Raw genomic sequence first — 13448 nt, 5'->3', positions numbered from 1 at the left:
GATTGTTTAACAGGATTTTGGAAGGTGAAAAGATGCCTGAGGAATGGAGAAGAAGTGTGCTGGTACCGATCTTTAAGCATAAGGGAGATGTGCAGACCTGCAGTAACTACAGGGGAATTAGGTTGATCAGTCACACCATGAAGTTATGGGAAAGAGTAGTGGAAGCCAGGCTGAGAGAAGAGGTGACCATCTGTGAGCAACAGTATGGTTTCATGCCGAGGAAGAGCACCACAGATGCCTTATTTGCTTTGAGGATGTTGATGAAGAAGTATAGACAAGGACAGAAGGAATTGCATTGTGTATTTGTGGATTTAGAGAAAGCATACGACAGAGTGCCAAGAGAGGAGTTGTGGTATTGTATGAGGAAGTCAGGTGTGTCAGAGAAGTATGTGAGGGTGGTGCAGGACATGTATGAGGACAGTGTGATGGCAGTGAAGTGTGCAGTAGGTACAACAGACTGGTTCAGGGTGAAGGTTGGACTGCATCAAGGATCAGCCCTGAGCCCTTTCCTGTTCGCAGTGGTGATGGACAGGTTGACGGACGAGGTCAGACAGGAGTCTCCCTGGACTATGATGTTTGCGGATGATATTGTGATTTGTGATGAGAGTAGGGAGCAGGTCGAGAAGAGCCTGGAGAGGTGGAGGTATGCGCTGGAGAGAATCGGAATGAAAGTCAGTAGGAGTAAGACAGAGTACATGTGTGTGAATGAGAGGGAGGGCAGTGGAGTGATGCGGTTGCAGGGAGAAGAGGTGGAGAAGGTGGAGGAGTTCAGGTACCTGGGGTCAACAGTGCAAAGTAATGGAGAGTGTGTTAGAGAAGTAAAGAAAAAAATGCAGGCAGGGTGGAGTGGGTGGAGAAGAGTGGCAGGAGTGATTTGTGATAGTAGGGTATCTGCAAGAATGAAAGGGAAAGTTTATAGGTCTGTGGTGAGACCTGCGATGTTGTATGGATTAGAGACAGTGGCATTGAGTAAAAGACAGGAGGTGGAGCTGGAGGTAGTAGAGATGAAGATGTTAAGGTTTTCGTTGGGAGTAACGAGGATGGACAAGATTAGAAATGAGTTTATTAGAGGGACAGCGCATGTAGGATGTTTTGGTGACAAGGTGAGTGAGGCGATATTGAGATGGTTTGGACATGTGCAGAGGAGGGACATGAAATATATTGGTAGAAGAATGCTGAGGATGGAGCCACCAGGTAGGAGGAAAAGACGAAGGCCAAGGAGGAGGTTCATGGATGTGGTGAGGAAAGACATGCAGGTAGTTGGTGTGAAAGAGGCAGATGTAGAGGACAGGGTGGTATGGAGAAGGATGATCCGCTGTGGCGACCTCTAATGAGAGCAGCCGAAAGAAGAAGAAGAAGAAGTATAGTATTGATGGTTTCTATATTTGCGACATGATAGTGGTGGTATTAGAAGGTGGATTAAGTTGGCTAAGTCCCCACTGAAGGCCCAGTTATCAAATGCACGACCCGCCACTGTTTTGCTCACTGCATGAGATAACTGTCTGTGATGTAGCACTCTGTTATACTGCATTTCTGTATAATTCTGATTTTCTATAGCTGTGGCATGGTGTAAATGACGGTAAATGGTTGTGTTACTTTACATTTTTCTTGACATTGACATTTTACTGCCTTATGCAGTAGGGGGAGTAACGCAAAAGTAATTAGATCAGAAAAAAGAAGAGCGAAGATTCATGTTCATCCACAGTCTGCTAATTTTTTATCGTAGTTCCCTTTGGTAAAGCGGAGCGAGGTATGTGATGTCGACATATGTTACGTGTCGTAGTTTATTTCAAAGTCTTATGAGCTTGTTAGCATGTACATGTTAATCATTGAGCTCTGTTTGGTAATTAATCGTTTCATATTGTCTTCATTCACTTCATCATTTATATTTCATCTGTTTCTCTGTAAATGTGAACTTTATAGTATTTTTTTGTATATGAGTCGTATTTATTTGTTATGTTGTTTCTTTTTGTGTAGTTTCACGGTGCTATGCAAACTAAAGCTAAATGGCGCTCTTCACGAGCGAAATAAAGAAAGAAGCACCCATCGGAAACTCGTTTCTATAAACTGTGTCTCGTTTATGAATACCAATGGGCACCTACAGTGAAACTTGACGCTTAAAGGAACCACGCAACTGTTACATCGCTGCTGTCGACGTCTTCACAAGATCACAAGATTACCCTGAACTGTGTAAGTTAAAATACTCAAAAGGTAAAGAGACATTTGTTTTAAAAAGTAAAAAATTACAAAGGACTGTAAGTTGAAAGAAATAATTCATGCTATGCTACACATCTATTGCATAGTTTAAAGACTGAAATACATTATTTTGAGTAAAATTTGAGCATTGTTTAAAGAAACTTGAATCTATTGAGTATTCAAAGAGTTACATTTTGTGTTAATGTTGACTATTGTGAAAACTGAAATTTTCTGGTGATTTCTATTACAAGCTAATCTTTGAATGTTGTATACATATACTGCTGTTTGTATTTGCATTTATCCTGCTTGCTAATATCTCTTGGGTGCTTACATACTAGAGGTCTGATGAGAGTGGTATCACTTACTACTGAAGTTTCTCCCTGATAATGGAAGCTGTGAATGCAGAGGAGGCCGTGGAAGATACTGTTGTACGAATTGTCGAACAAATAAATGAGATGTCACTCCCAGCAGTAGAAATAAGCAACCCACTTGCGCAGCAGATCAGATCAAGCTCACGTGAAAGAAGCTTGACAGAGAAAGGTCTAAAGATGTGTAAACAGGAAGCCAAGAAGCAAGAGAAAGCTTTCTGTAAGGCTTAGACTTCTGGAAGGAGACCACAAAAGAGACTAGATCTAGACTGAAAATGCTCTGTTCACGTGAGAATCTTGAAAGAATACAGCAAGACATTCAAAGCAGACAAAACCCAGTCTATCAGCACTATGAACCAATACTGCGTAACCATGCTACTTCTTTAGACATTGTCAATCATATGGACGCTTGTGCTGCACTGGTGAGATCAGTGATCTTGTGAGTAAACGGCTGGAGACAATAGATAAAGATTACAATGAAGTGCTTGTGAAGGAAAGAGTGAGACAAGTACTAAATAAAGATAAATATGGATTCATCTTGGGGAGTGGTGGCTCCAGCGGTTAAGGCGCTGGGTTGCCGATCGGAAGGTCTGGGGTTTAAGCCCCGGTATCGCCAAGCTGCCACTCTTGGGCCCTTGAGCAAGGCCCTTAACCCTCTATGCTCTGGGGGTCCCTTACGAGGGAAATATCAAGGTCCGTGATGTCGGAGTGACATAGGGCCGCCTTCCCGTGGGCTCACCACCTGCAGGAGGGACCGTATGGGACGGTGCTGAGAGGATTGGGCAGCAGTCAAAGGCAGGGGCCTGCTTAGACTGCTGCCCCCGCGACCCGATTTACGGATAAGCGGGAGAAAATGAATGAATGAATGAATGAATGAATGAATGGATCCATCTTTGGATGTACAGTAACAAACACAATCACTTCAGAGTCATCACATGGATCCTGTAATCAATCAAAGACTTCTTCCACGATCTCAAGTAAACAAACTGATGCAGAGGCAGCACTTGCAGCAAAATGAGAACAAGCTAAAGCTATGCAAGTATAGTATCTTAAATATGTAGTATCTGAATGCCTTAATTCAGATTATTTCTCTTCTGATGAAATTCATGAAGGAGCTGTATTTCTCTGCTCCTATACTGAACGGTCTGGCCAGATGTTTTTCTTTAAGCCAAATGTATGAAAGACCCTTAGTGTTTATCTTAAGAGCCATGACTGGGAAAATGAGAACAGGTCTGGGAAAGTGAGCTCTGGTACATCTGGGATACATTTAGTCTGGACAAAGACAGGCTTCGCTTTGTGTTAAACATTATTGCGAAATGAGCTCATATACATCTGTTATACATTAAGAGGCGGACCCAGAGAACGGGCAAACTATTTAACGTGTGTGTAGCCATGGATCGGGAGTCGTCGATTCATCGATACGGCGGCTCCGAGCTGATCCAGGAGGCTCGTGAAGATGCTGAATTTCTATGTTAGATAATAAACTTTATTTAGAAAGAAATAAACAGTGTCGGCGAAGATTCATTCCAAGAAACAGCTACACTCCATCAAGACAAGAAATATACATCACAAGAAATCCATGCTCGACAATCGAAGCTTAATAATTGCTAGAAGAGAAAAGAAAACAATTGCATCAGTTGCAAGTAGACAAAGAAGTAAAGGTAGCAGCAGCTCATGTCAAGGTGTATAACAATCTTAAAGGCATCATTCAATGCAATAATGAAGAACTAGACTCTAGCACTCACATTGGCTATCAAAGGACAGAACCTACATTTCGACTAAACCCAGAAGCTGAATTGTTCTTACCCCAGCAAGCATTCTGTGAAGAGCATAAAGCCCAGCCATCTCAGGATAATGTTGCTCTTGCTTAAGCGATAGCAGATTCACTAAGCACACATCAACTGCCTGTTCCTGAACCCACCATCTTTGAGTTTATTGGCCAAGTGTATTGACACACACAAGGAATTTGGTTCCAGCTGTTTGTTACTCTCAAAAGTACAGACATAAATAAAAACCCGTACATGACAAAACAGACACGACCAGACAAAAACAGACTATACAAGACAATACAGACAATACAGACAATGTGAGACAGTATAGAAAGTGTGGGTAATAAATACGGATACAGACCAGTAAATGTACATAAAGTGTGGGAGTGCATGGTAGTGCAAATGACAGTATTGTGTGCCAGGTGTGATTAGAGAGTTTACTATGAAACTTTGTACAGTATATAGCAGCAATAGTGTGTGCAAAATATACAGATAATGTGATGAGTGACAGTTCTGTGCAGTACTCATAAATGTGAAGCAGGGAATACAATTATGCTCAGTTGTTAGTAAGGGTGATTGCTTGGGGAAAGAAACTGTTCCTGTGTCTGGCAGTTTTAGTGAACAAAGTTCTGTAGCGCCTGCCAGAAGGGAGGAGCTGAAAGATGTTGTGTCCAGGGTGTGAAGGGTCATTAATGATTTTTTCTGACCAGTTTCTTTTCTTGTATTGTACAAGTCCTGGAGAGTGGGCAGGGGGGCACCAATGATTTTTTCTGCTGTTTTAACGGTTTTCTGCAGTCTGTTTCTGTCCTGTTTTGTTGCTGCTCCAAACCAAATGGTGATTGATGAGCACAGGACAGATTCAATGACTGCAGTGTAGAACTGTATCAACAGCTCCTGTGGCAGACTGTACTTCTTAATTGAAGTAGAAAGTACATCCTCTGCTGGGCCTTATTCAGAATTGAGTTTATGTTTGATTCCCATTTCAGGTCTTGAGAAATGGTAGTGCCCAGAAACTTGAAGTTCTCCACAGATGACACAGGGATGTTGGATATTGTGACGGGGAGTAGTGTTGAAGGGTGTTTCCTAAAGTCCACTATCATTTCCACAGTTTTGAGTGAGTTTAGCTCAAGGTTGTTCTGACTGCACCATAGCACCAGCTGCTTCACCTCCTGCTCATATGCAGACTCGTCACTATCTTGGATTAGTCCGATGAGCGTGGTGTCATCTGCAAATTTCAGGAGTTTGACAGTTGGGTCACTTGATATGCAGTCATTTGTATAAAGGGAGAATAGCAGTGGGGAAAGGACACACCCCTGAGGAGCACCAGTGCTGACTGTCCGAATACAGGAGGTAACACCTCCCAGTCTCACCTGTTGTTTCCTGCCTGTCAGGAAGCTGGTGATCCATTGACAGATGGCAGGGGGTATAGTGAGGTTTAGGAGTTTGGAGTGGAGAATTTTGTAGGCATTATTGTGTTGAAAGCCGAACTAAAGTCAACAAACAGAACCCGGGCATAGGTTCCTGGGCAGTCAAGGTGTTGCAGAACTGCGTCATCCACCGATCTGTTTGCTCGGTATGCAAACTGTGGAGGATCCAGCAGCTGTTCTGTCACCTTCTTTAGATGGGCCAATACCAGCTTTTCAAAGGTCTTCATGACGACAGATGTCAGAGCGACAGGCCTGTAGTCATTCAGTCCAGTAATGGAAGGTTTTTTGGTTACCGGGATGATTGTGGAGAGTTTAAAGCAGAAGGGGACCTCACACAACTCCAGTGATCTGTTGAAGATGGAGGTGAAGATGGGAGCCAGTTGGTCAGCACATGCTTTGAGACAGGAGGGGAAGACACCATCTGGGCCGGGAGCTTTCCTCGTCTTCTGTCTCTGAAAGAGCCGATACACATCCTTTTCACAAATCGTGAGCGCAACTTGAGTGCTGGGAGGAGTTGTAAGAGAGGATTCCAGAGGTGTGATGGGGGCAGACATTGGGGTGGGTTGGATGAGAGGTGTGAAGATATTGTTCTCAAACCTGCAGTAGAAGGTGTTGAGGTCATCAGTCAGGTCTTTGTTTGCTTCAGTGGGGAGGGGTGGTCTCTTGTAGTTTGTGATATTTTGCAGGCCTTTCCACACTGATGCAGGGTCGTTAGCTGAAAACCTGCTTTTCAAAGTAGCTTCTTTTGGCTATTCTGATCTCTTTTGTCAGTTGGTTCCTGGCCTGCTTGTACAGTGCTTTGTCCTCCCCTCTGTATGCATCTTCCTTGGCATGTCGAAGTTTTTTCAGTTTGGCTGTGAACCATGGCTTGTTGTTATTGAACTTGCAGAAGGTTTTGGTTGGCACACACATGTCTTCACAAAAACTGATGTAGGATGTCACAGTGTCAGTCAGCTCATCCAGGCTGTCAGTTCCAGCCTCAAAGACACTCCAATCAGTGCAGTCAAAGCAGTCTTGTAGTTCCTGCTTTGCCTCACTGGTCCATCTCTTAACTGTTTTGACAACAGGCTTAACAGATTTTAGTTTCTGCCTGTATGTTGGAATAAGATGAACCAAGCAGTGATCAGAGTTCCCTAAAGCTGCCCGGGGTACAGAGCGATACGAGTCCTTAAGAATGTTGTAGCAATGATCCAGTGTGTTTTTCCCTCTTGTCGGACAGTTAATATGTTGCCTGTATTTTGGAAGTTCAAGTGTCAGTTTTGTTCTGTTAAAGTCTCCAAGGATAATAAAAAGAGAATCCGGATGTTTTTGCTCCAAGCCGGATATTTGGTTTGCCAGGTTTTGCAGTGCATCATTCACGTTGGCCTGAGGTGGGATGTAAACTCCGGTCAGAATGAATGAGGAAAATTCCTGCGGTGAATAAAACGGTTTACAGTTTATTACCAGTGATTCCAAGTTTGGGCTGCAGTATTTATCCAGCAATGTGACATCTGTACACCAACGTTCGTTAATGTAGAAGCAGATTCCGCCGCCTTTTGTTTTGCCCGATAGCTCCGTTACGCGATCCGCTCGGTGTAAGTGGAAGCCCGAGAGAAGTAATCCGCTGTCCGGGATTGAGTGACTGAACCAAGTTTCAGTAAAACAGAGAGCAGCGGAGCATGCAAAATCTTTGTTTGTTCTTTTAAGAAGAGTTAGTTCGTCCATTTTGTTTGGCAGTGAGCGGAGGTTCGCCAGGTGAATCGACGGGAGCGCAGTTCTAAATCCCCTCTGTCGTAGCTTTTTTCCCCCGCCGGCGTCTCCTCCATGTACCAAAGAGAGTAGCTGCTGCTCCAACTAAGATCTCCAAATAACTTTCCGGGTTTGTAAAAAAATGGTGAAAAAGTGTCTGGAGTGAACCGATGTTAAGCAATTCTTCTTCAGTGTAAGTTATTAGGGTAGGGTAACTAAACACACAGACAATAAACAAAAAGAAAGAACGTACTAGAGAGAGTCGTGCCGAGGCTGCCATCTGCGGCGCCACCTTGCATTTGAAAAGCCCTTTATTGCCCTTATTGACTGAAAGCCCCTCCCACTTGGTGAGAAGATGTTCTATCTTAAAAAGTACCTTGTTGGAGAAGCTCCCAAAGCGGTGAAGGGATATTTATACAGAAATTCTGAGGACACATACCAAGGTGCCTGGAAGGTCTTGCAAGATAGATATGGTAATCCAATTATACTGCAAAGGGCTTTTCGAGACAAGTTGATGAGATGGCCAAAATTGGGGTAAATGACCCTCTTGCTCTACGAGACTTCACAGACTTCCTTCCCCACGTTAAAGGACTTGCCATTCTAAATGACTGTGAAGAAAACCACAAGCTACTAAAGAAACTTCCCAAATGGATTGTACGCAAGTGGAATTAATGGAGTTAATGCAAAAGGAAACCAGAATAGCGTGCAACCCCATCACTTCCCCGGTCTTCATGAATATGAGAAATTTAGATGAAAGCTTTCCCAAGCGAGCTAAGGCTCTCAGTACAAAGGCTGATGTAAAAGATTTCAGCTCTAAAAGGCTTGAAACATCATCTCCTGGGTGCGCAAATTTCGGTTTAAAGTACCTGGGACAGCAGCACAAAGCCAATCACCCATCAGCCTCAGTGTTTGTTGAAAATAACTTTTATGTAGACGATGGTTTGACCAGTGTTCGTTCTGTCGATGAAGCCAAAGAACTGATCATTGATGCTCAATCGTAAACGCAGAGGCTTACGGCTTTATAAATTCAACCTAAATGAGGAAGATGTTCTCTGCTGCATAGACCCATCAGAAAGGGATATCACATCTAAGCCCCTTGACTTAAACCTTGAAGCAACACCAATAGGATGTGTACTTGGAATTCAGTGGTCAACAAAGTATGACAATTTCAGCTTCAACATCAACTTTAAAGATCAGCCATCAACTCGCCATGGTATCTTATCTGGCATCGCCTCCCTGTATGATCCACTAGGGTTTGTTTCACCATTCATTCTGCGGGGAAAGTGTATCCTGCAAGAACTGTGTCAAAGAGGCATAGGATGGGATGATCAGCTTCCAGAGGAATTATGTTCACGGTGGGAGGGTTGAAAATATGGTCTTCAGAAGCTTAAGGAAGTCGCCAGAAATCATCAGAACGGAATTGCACCATTTCTCCGATGCAAGTCACGCCGGATATGGAGTTTGCTTTTATCTTTGTTTCAAAAATGACAAGAGTGAAGTGCATTGCAGTTTGGTGATAGCAAAGTGCAGAGTTGCACCTACAAAAATCACAAGTATATCGAGATTTTGTGAACAAGATGGCAGTGCGAGCACATCGCGAGGTTCAGGGTCTCTCCAGAATCTGCAATTTTAAGGTATTTCTGTTGCTTATCTCGGGTCTGTTCATGCAGAACAGCTGTGCCTTAAAATCGTACACCCGACGTGAGCTTTTGGATATTGGTTTACAACTTCCTGACAGTTTTATCGCCAACCTTCATCTCCTTCCTGAGATCGCCAGAACACCCAAGGCCGCTCACTCTACCCACCCAGGTGGAAGTGCTGGCAGGCGGCATCGAGATCTTAAACAAAAGCCGGGGAAGCATGGTGGAGTAAAAGCTAAGCTAAAGCTAACACCACACCGGCTCTCTTTACCCAGCATCTTCCTCGCCAATGTTCGGTCACTGGTGAACAAAATGGATCGACTCAGCATCACTCACAGCATAAAACGTTTGACTGTAATGTCATTATCTTCACGGAAACATGGCTACATAGCGGCATTTTAGACAACGCTATTGAGCTAGCGGGACGACACACACTCTGGGCGGATAGGACATTAGATGGCTCCGGTATGATCAGAGGCGGTGGATTGTGCATTTACGTTAACAAAGCTTGGTGCACAAACTCTGTTATTGTCGGGAGTCATTGTTCAGCTAACCTGGAGTTTTTCATGGTTAAATGTAGACCGTTTTATCTACCGCGGGAGTTCACGTCCACCATTATTAAAGCAGCTTTCATTCCCCCTGATGCTGATGCCAAGCTTGCTATGAAAGAACTTTATGGAGCCATCAGTAAACAACAGACTGTTCATCCGGAAGCTGCGTTTATTTATGCGGGAAATTTTAATCACTCAAACTTAAAGGCAGGGCTCCCCAAATTTCACCAGCATGTTTTCTGTCACACCAGAGGGAACAAAACCTTAGACTATGTAGACACAAACATGGATGGAGCTTACGTTGCGAAACCCCCCCCCCCCTCCCCCACCTGGGACAGTCAGATGACCTTTCTTTGTTCCTCACCCCCAAATATGCACCCCTCATCAATCTGGTGAAGCCATCAGTGAGAACCATCAAGGTGTGGCCTGCAGGGGCAGATTTCACACTCCAGGAAAGGTTTTCACACAGACTGGAGTACATTTGTTTCTCAGGCCACCAGTGACACTCACACGGACATCGACTGCTACACCTTCTCTGTACTGGATTACATCAGTACCACCATAGACAGTGTTTCTACTCAAAAACAGATCATCACATACCCAAATCAGAAACCATGGATGACCAAGAAGGTGCACCTCCTGTTAAAGGCACGCACTACTGCCTTCAGGTCAGGCGACGCTCAAGCCTACAGCACATCCAGAGCTAACCTGAAGAGGGGCATCAAAGAGGCCAAGCAATGATACAAGCAAAAGATAGAGGAGCATTTTTCCAACTCTGACCCTTGATGCATGTGGCAAGGCATCCAGGCCATCAGTGATTACAATTCCTCCCACTTTACCCCCGCTACCACTGATGTCCTCTTCTTGAATGAACTTAATGACTTTTATGCTCCCTTTGAGAGAGACAACAGAGAAACTGCCACCAAACTCAAACCCTCGGCTGATCACTCTCCAATCCCACTCTCCTCCACAGATGTCTGCAATGCACTGAGCCGGATCAGCGCACACAAAGCCGCTGGACCAGACAACATCCCTGGACATGTACTCAGGGCATGTGCTGAACAGCTCGCTTGGGTCTTTACTGACATCTTCAACCTTTCTCAAGCAGCTTTTCCTTCTAGACTTAAATGCACCTCCACTGTGCCAGTGCCAAAACACTCCAGCCCAACGTGTCTGAACGACTACCGCCCTGTAGCACTGATACCCATTGTCATGAAGTGCTTTGAGCGGCTGGTCCTGGCACACCTGAATGACTCTCTGCCATCCACATTGGACTCTCACCAGTTTGCCTACTGTAGCAATAGGAGCACAGAAGATGCAGTTTCCATGGCACTGCACTCTGTACTTACACACTTGGACAATAAGAACACTTATGCACCTATGCTGTTTGTTGACTTCAGCTCAGCATTTAATACCATCATTCCATCCAAGTTAATAGCCCAACTTGTAGATCTGGGCATTAACACCTCCACCTACAACCGGATTATGGACTTTCTGACCAACAGACCCCAGCAGGTTCGAACTGGCTCCATCTGCTCCAACACCTTTACACTCAACACTAGTGTACCACAGGGCTGTGTGCTGAGCCTCTTCCTCTACTCCCTCTTCACCTCCGTCTGCAGGCCTGTGAATGGATCTAACTCCATCATCAAGTTTGCAGATAACACTACCGTGATCGGTCTCATCACCAACAATGATGAGACTGCCTACAGGGAGGAGATCCAGCACAAAGGAGCTCTGGCAGGTGTTTCAGGTGCCTCCAGACCGGGACCAACCAAATAAAGAACAGCTTTTTTCCTAGAGCTGTCTCTTTATTGAACTCTGCCCCTCACTGATCCTACTGCCCTTCATACACTGCTTCACTGATCCTACTGCTCTTCATACACCCCCTCCCCCCCTCCACACACACACATACACACACACACACACACACACACACCTCACACGTTATGCGTTATTGTGCCAATGGACTGTCTACACAAAAACTGATACTCACTTGTACCTTGCTCATTTCTCACCTCATACTTTGTTATTGCACTAATCGACTGTTTACACAAAACTACGCTCATTTGCACACTTGCTCTTCTTTGCATTGCTGCTCACTATTAAGTCAAGTCAAGTCAAGTTTATTTGTATAGCGCTTTTCACAACAGACATTGTCTCAAAGCAGCTTTACAGAAAACAACAGTGAAGGTGAATGGTGTGCGTTTGTCCCTGATGAGCAAGCCGTGGCGACAGTGGCAAGGAAAAACTCCCTTAGATGATATGAGGAAGAAACCTTGAGAGGAACCAGACTCAAAGGGGAACCCATCCTCATATGGGTGACATCAAGAGTTTGGTCATAAATCTTTCAACAATACAGAACAATTTGTGATCATCATAGATCCAGCATCAGCTTCTCCATGCCAGGGCCTTTAAACACTCGGCATCTACTTCTCCATGATCATCCATAGGTCCATAATCTTCACGAGGTGGGACGTGACTGGAGCTGGCCAAACCTCAGGATGCCTCGGGATGGGGAGAGAAAGAGAAGCAGTGGAGAGGAATTAGCGTAGCTGCTGTTCATGATATTAACAGCACAAGTTGATAATGTGCATGTAATAAATGCACATTATCAACTTGTGCTGTTAATATCATATTCTGGAGCACAAGGTTGTGATGTGATGTGTGTTATGTGTAGGCTTTGCTAAAAAGATATGTTTTTAATCTACACTTAAACTGGGAGAGTGTATCTGAACCCCGAACACTGTCAGGAAGACTATTCCAGAGTTTAGGAGCTAAATGTGAAAATGCTCTACCGCCTTTAGTGGACTTTGCTATTCTAGGAACTACTAGAAGCCCAGAGTTTTGAGATCTCAGGGAGCGTGACGGATTGTAGCGTGTTAAAAGACTGGATAGATACATGGGAGCCAAACCATTTAGTGCTTTATAAGTAGTTTGTAGTCTATTCGAAACTTAATAGGAAGCCAATGTAGGGACGATAAGATTGGGGTTATATGATCGTATTTTCTTGACCTAGTAAGAACTCTTGCTGCGGCATTCTGAACTAACTGAAGCTTGTTTATTAATGATGCAGGACATCCACCTAGTAATGCATTACAGTAGTCTATTCTAGACAGTAGTCTATTCTAGAACCTAATTACCATTGTATATAGGGGGAGTGGTGGCTCCAGCGGTTAAGGCGCTGGGTTGCCGATCGGAAGGTCTGGGGTTCAAGCCCCGGTATCGCCAAGCTGCCACTTTTGGGCCCTTGAGCAAGGCCCTTAACCCTCTATGCTCCAGGGGTCCCTTACGAGGGAAATATCAAGGTCCGTGACGTCGGAGTGACGTGGGGCCGCCTTCCTGTGGGCTCACCACCTGCAGGAGGGACCGTAAGGGACGGTGCTGTGAGGATTGGGCAGCAGTCGAAGGCGGGGGCCTGCTTAGACTGCTGCCCCCGTGACCCGAATTACGGATAAGCGGGAGAAAATGAATGAATGAATGTATATATGTACCAGTTTTCTGTCATAGTACATATATATTCATCTGTATATTATGTTCATAGTACATATATATTCATCTGTATATTATATCCATAGTACATACACATCTGTAAATTACTGTTTATAGTCCTATAATACCATTTAATTTAATTTATGTAAATCATGTAAACACTAGATATCCTGCACTTGCTGCTATTGCACCCTGGTTAGACCCAAACTGCATTTCGTTGCCTTGTACTTGTAGGTGTGTAATGACAATAAAGTTGAATCTAATCTAATCTAATCTA

The 13448-nt window shown here is 44.3% G+C and overlaps 2 protein-coding genes across 2 annotated transcripts in view; both read right to left on the bottom strand.

Moving 5' to 3' along the window:
- LOC310720847 (uncharacterized protein) overlaps window positions 1–7534 on the bottom strand; it is a 273241-nt gene extending 265707 nt beyond the window's left edge. The window contains exon 1 of the mRNA XM_083531971.1: window positions 4486–7534. Coding sequence (XP_083388097.1) covers window positions 6472–7464 — 993 coding nt within the window. The 5' untranslated portion in view covers window positions 7465–7534 and the 3' untranslated portion in view covers window positions 4486–6471. The remainder of the gene's footprint in view (window positions 1–4485) is intronic.
- Window positions 1–13448, bottom strand: part of LOC310720836 (uncharacterized protein) — a 116735-nt gene that overhangs the window by 89802 nt on the left and 13485 nt on the right. The gene's annotated exons all lie outside the window — the stretch shown is intronic.

Source organism: Silurus aristotelis (assembly GCF_946808225.1).
Source record: "Silurus aristotelis genome assembly, chromosome: 26".
In the NCBI taxonomy this organism is placed as follows: domain Eukaryota; kingdom Metazoa; phylum Chordata; class Actinopteri; order Siluriformes; family Siluridae; genus Silurus; species Silurus aristotelis.
Note: the sequence above shows the minus strand (reverse complement) of the source record. Positions and strands in the feature narration are given on the sequence as shown.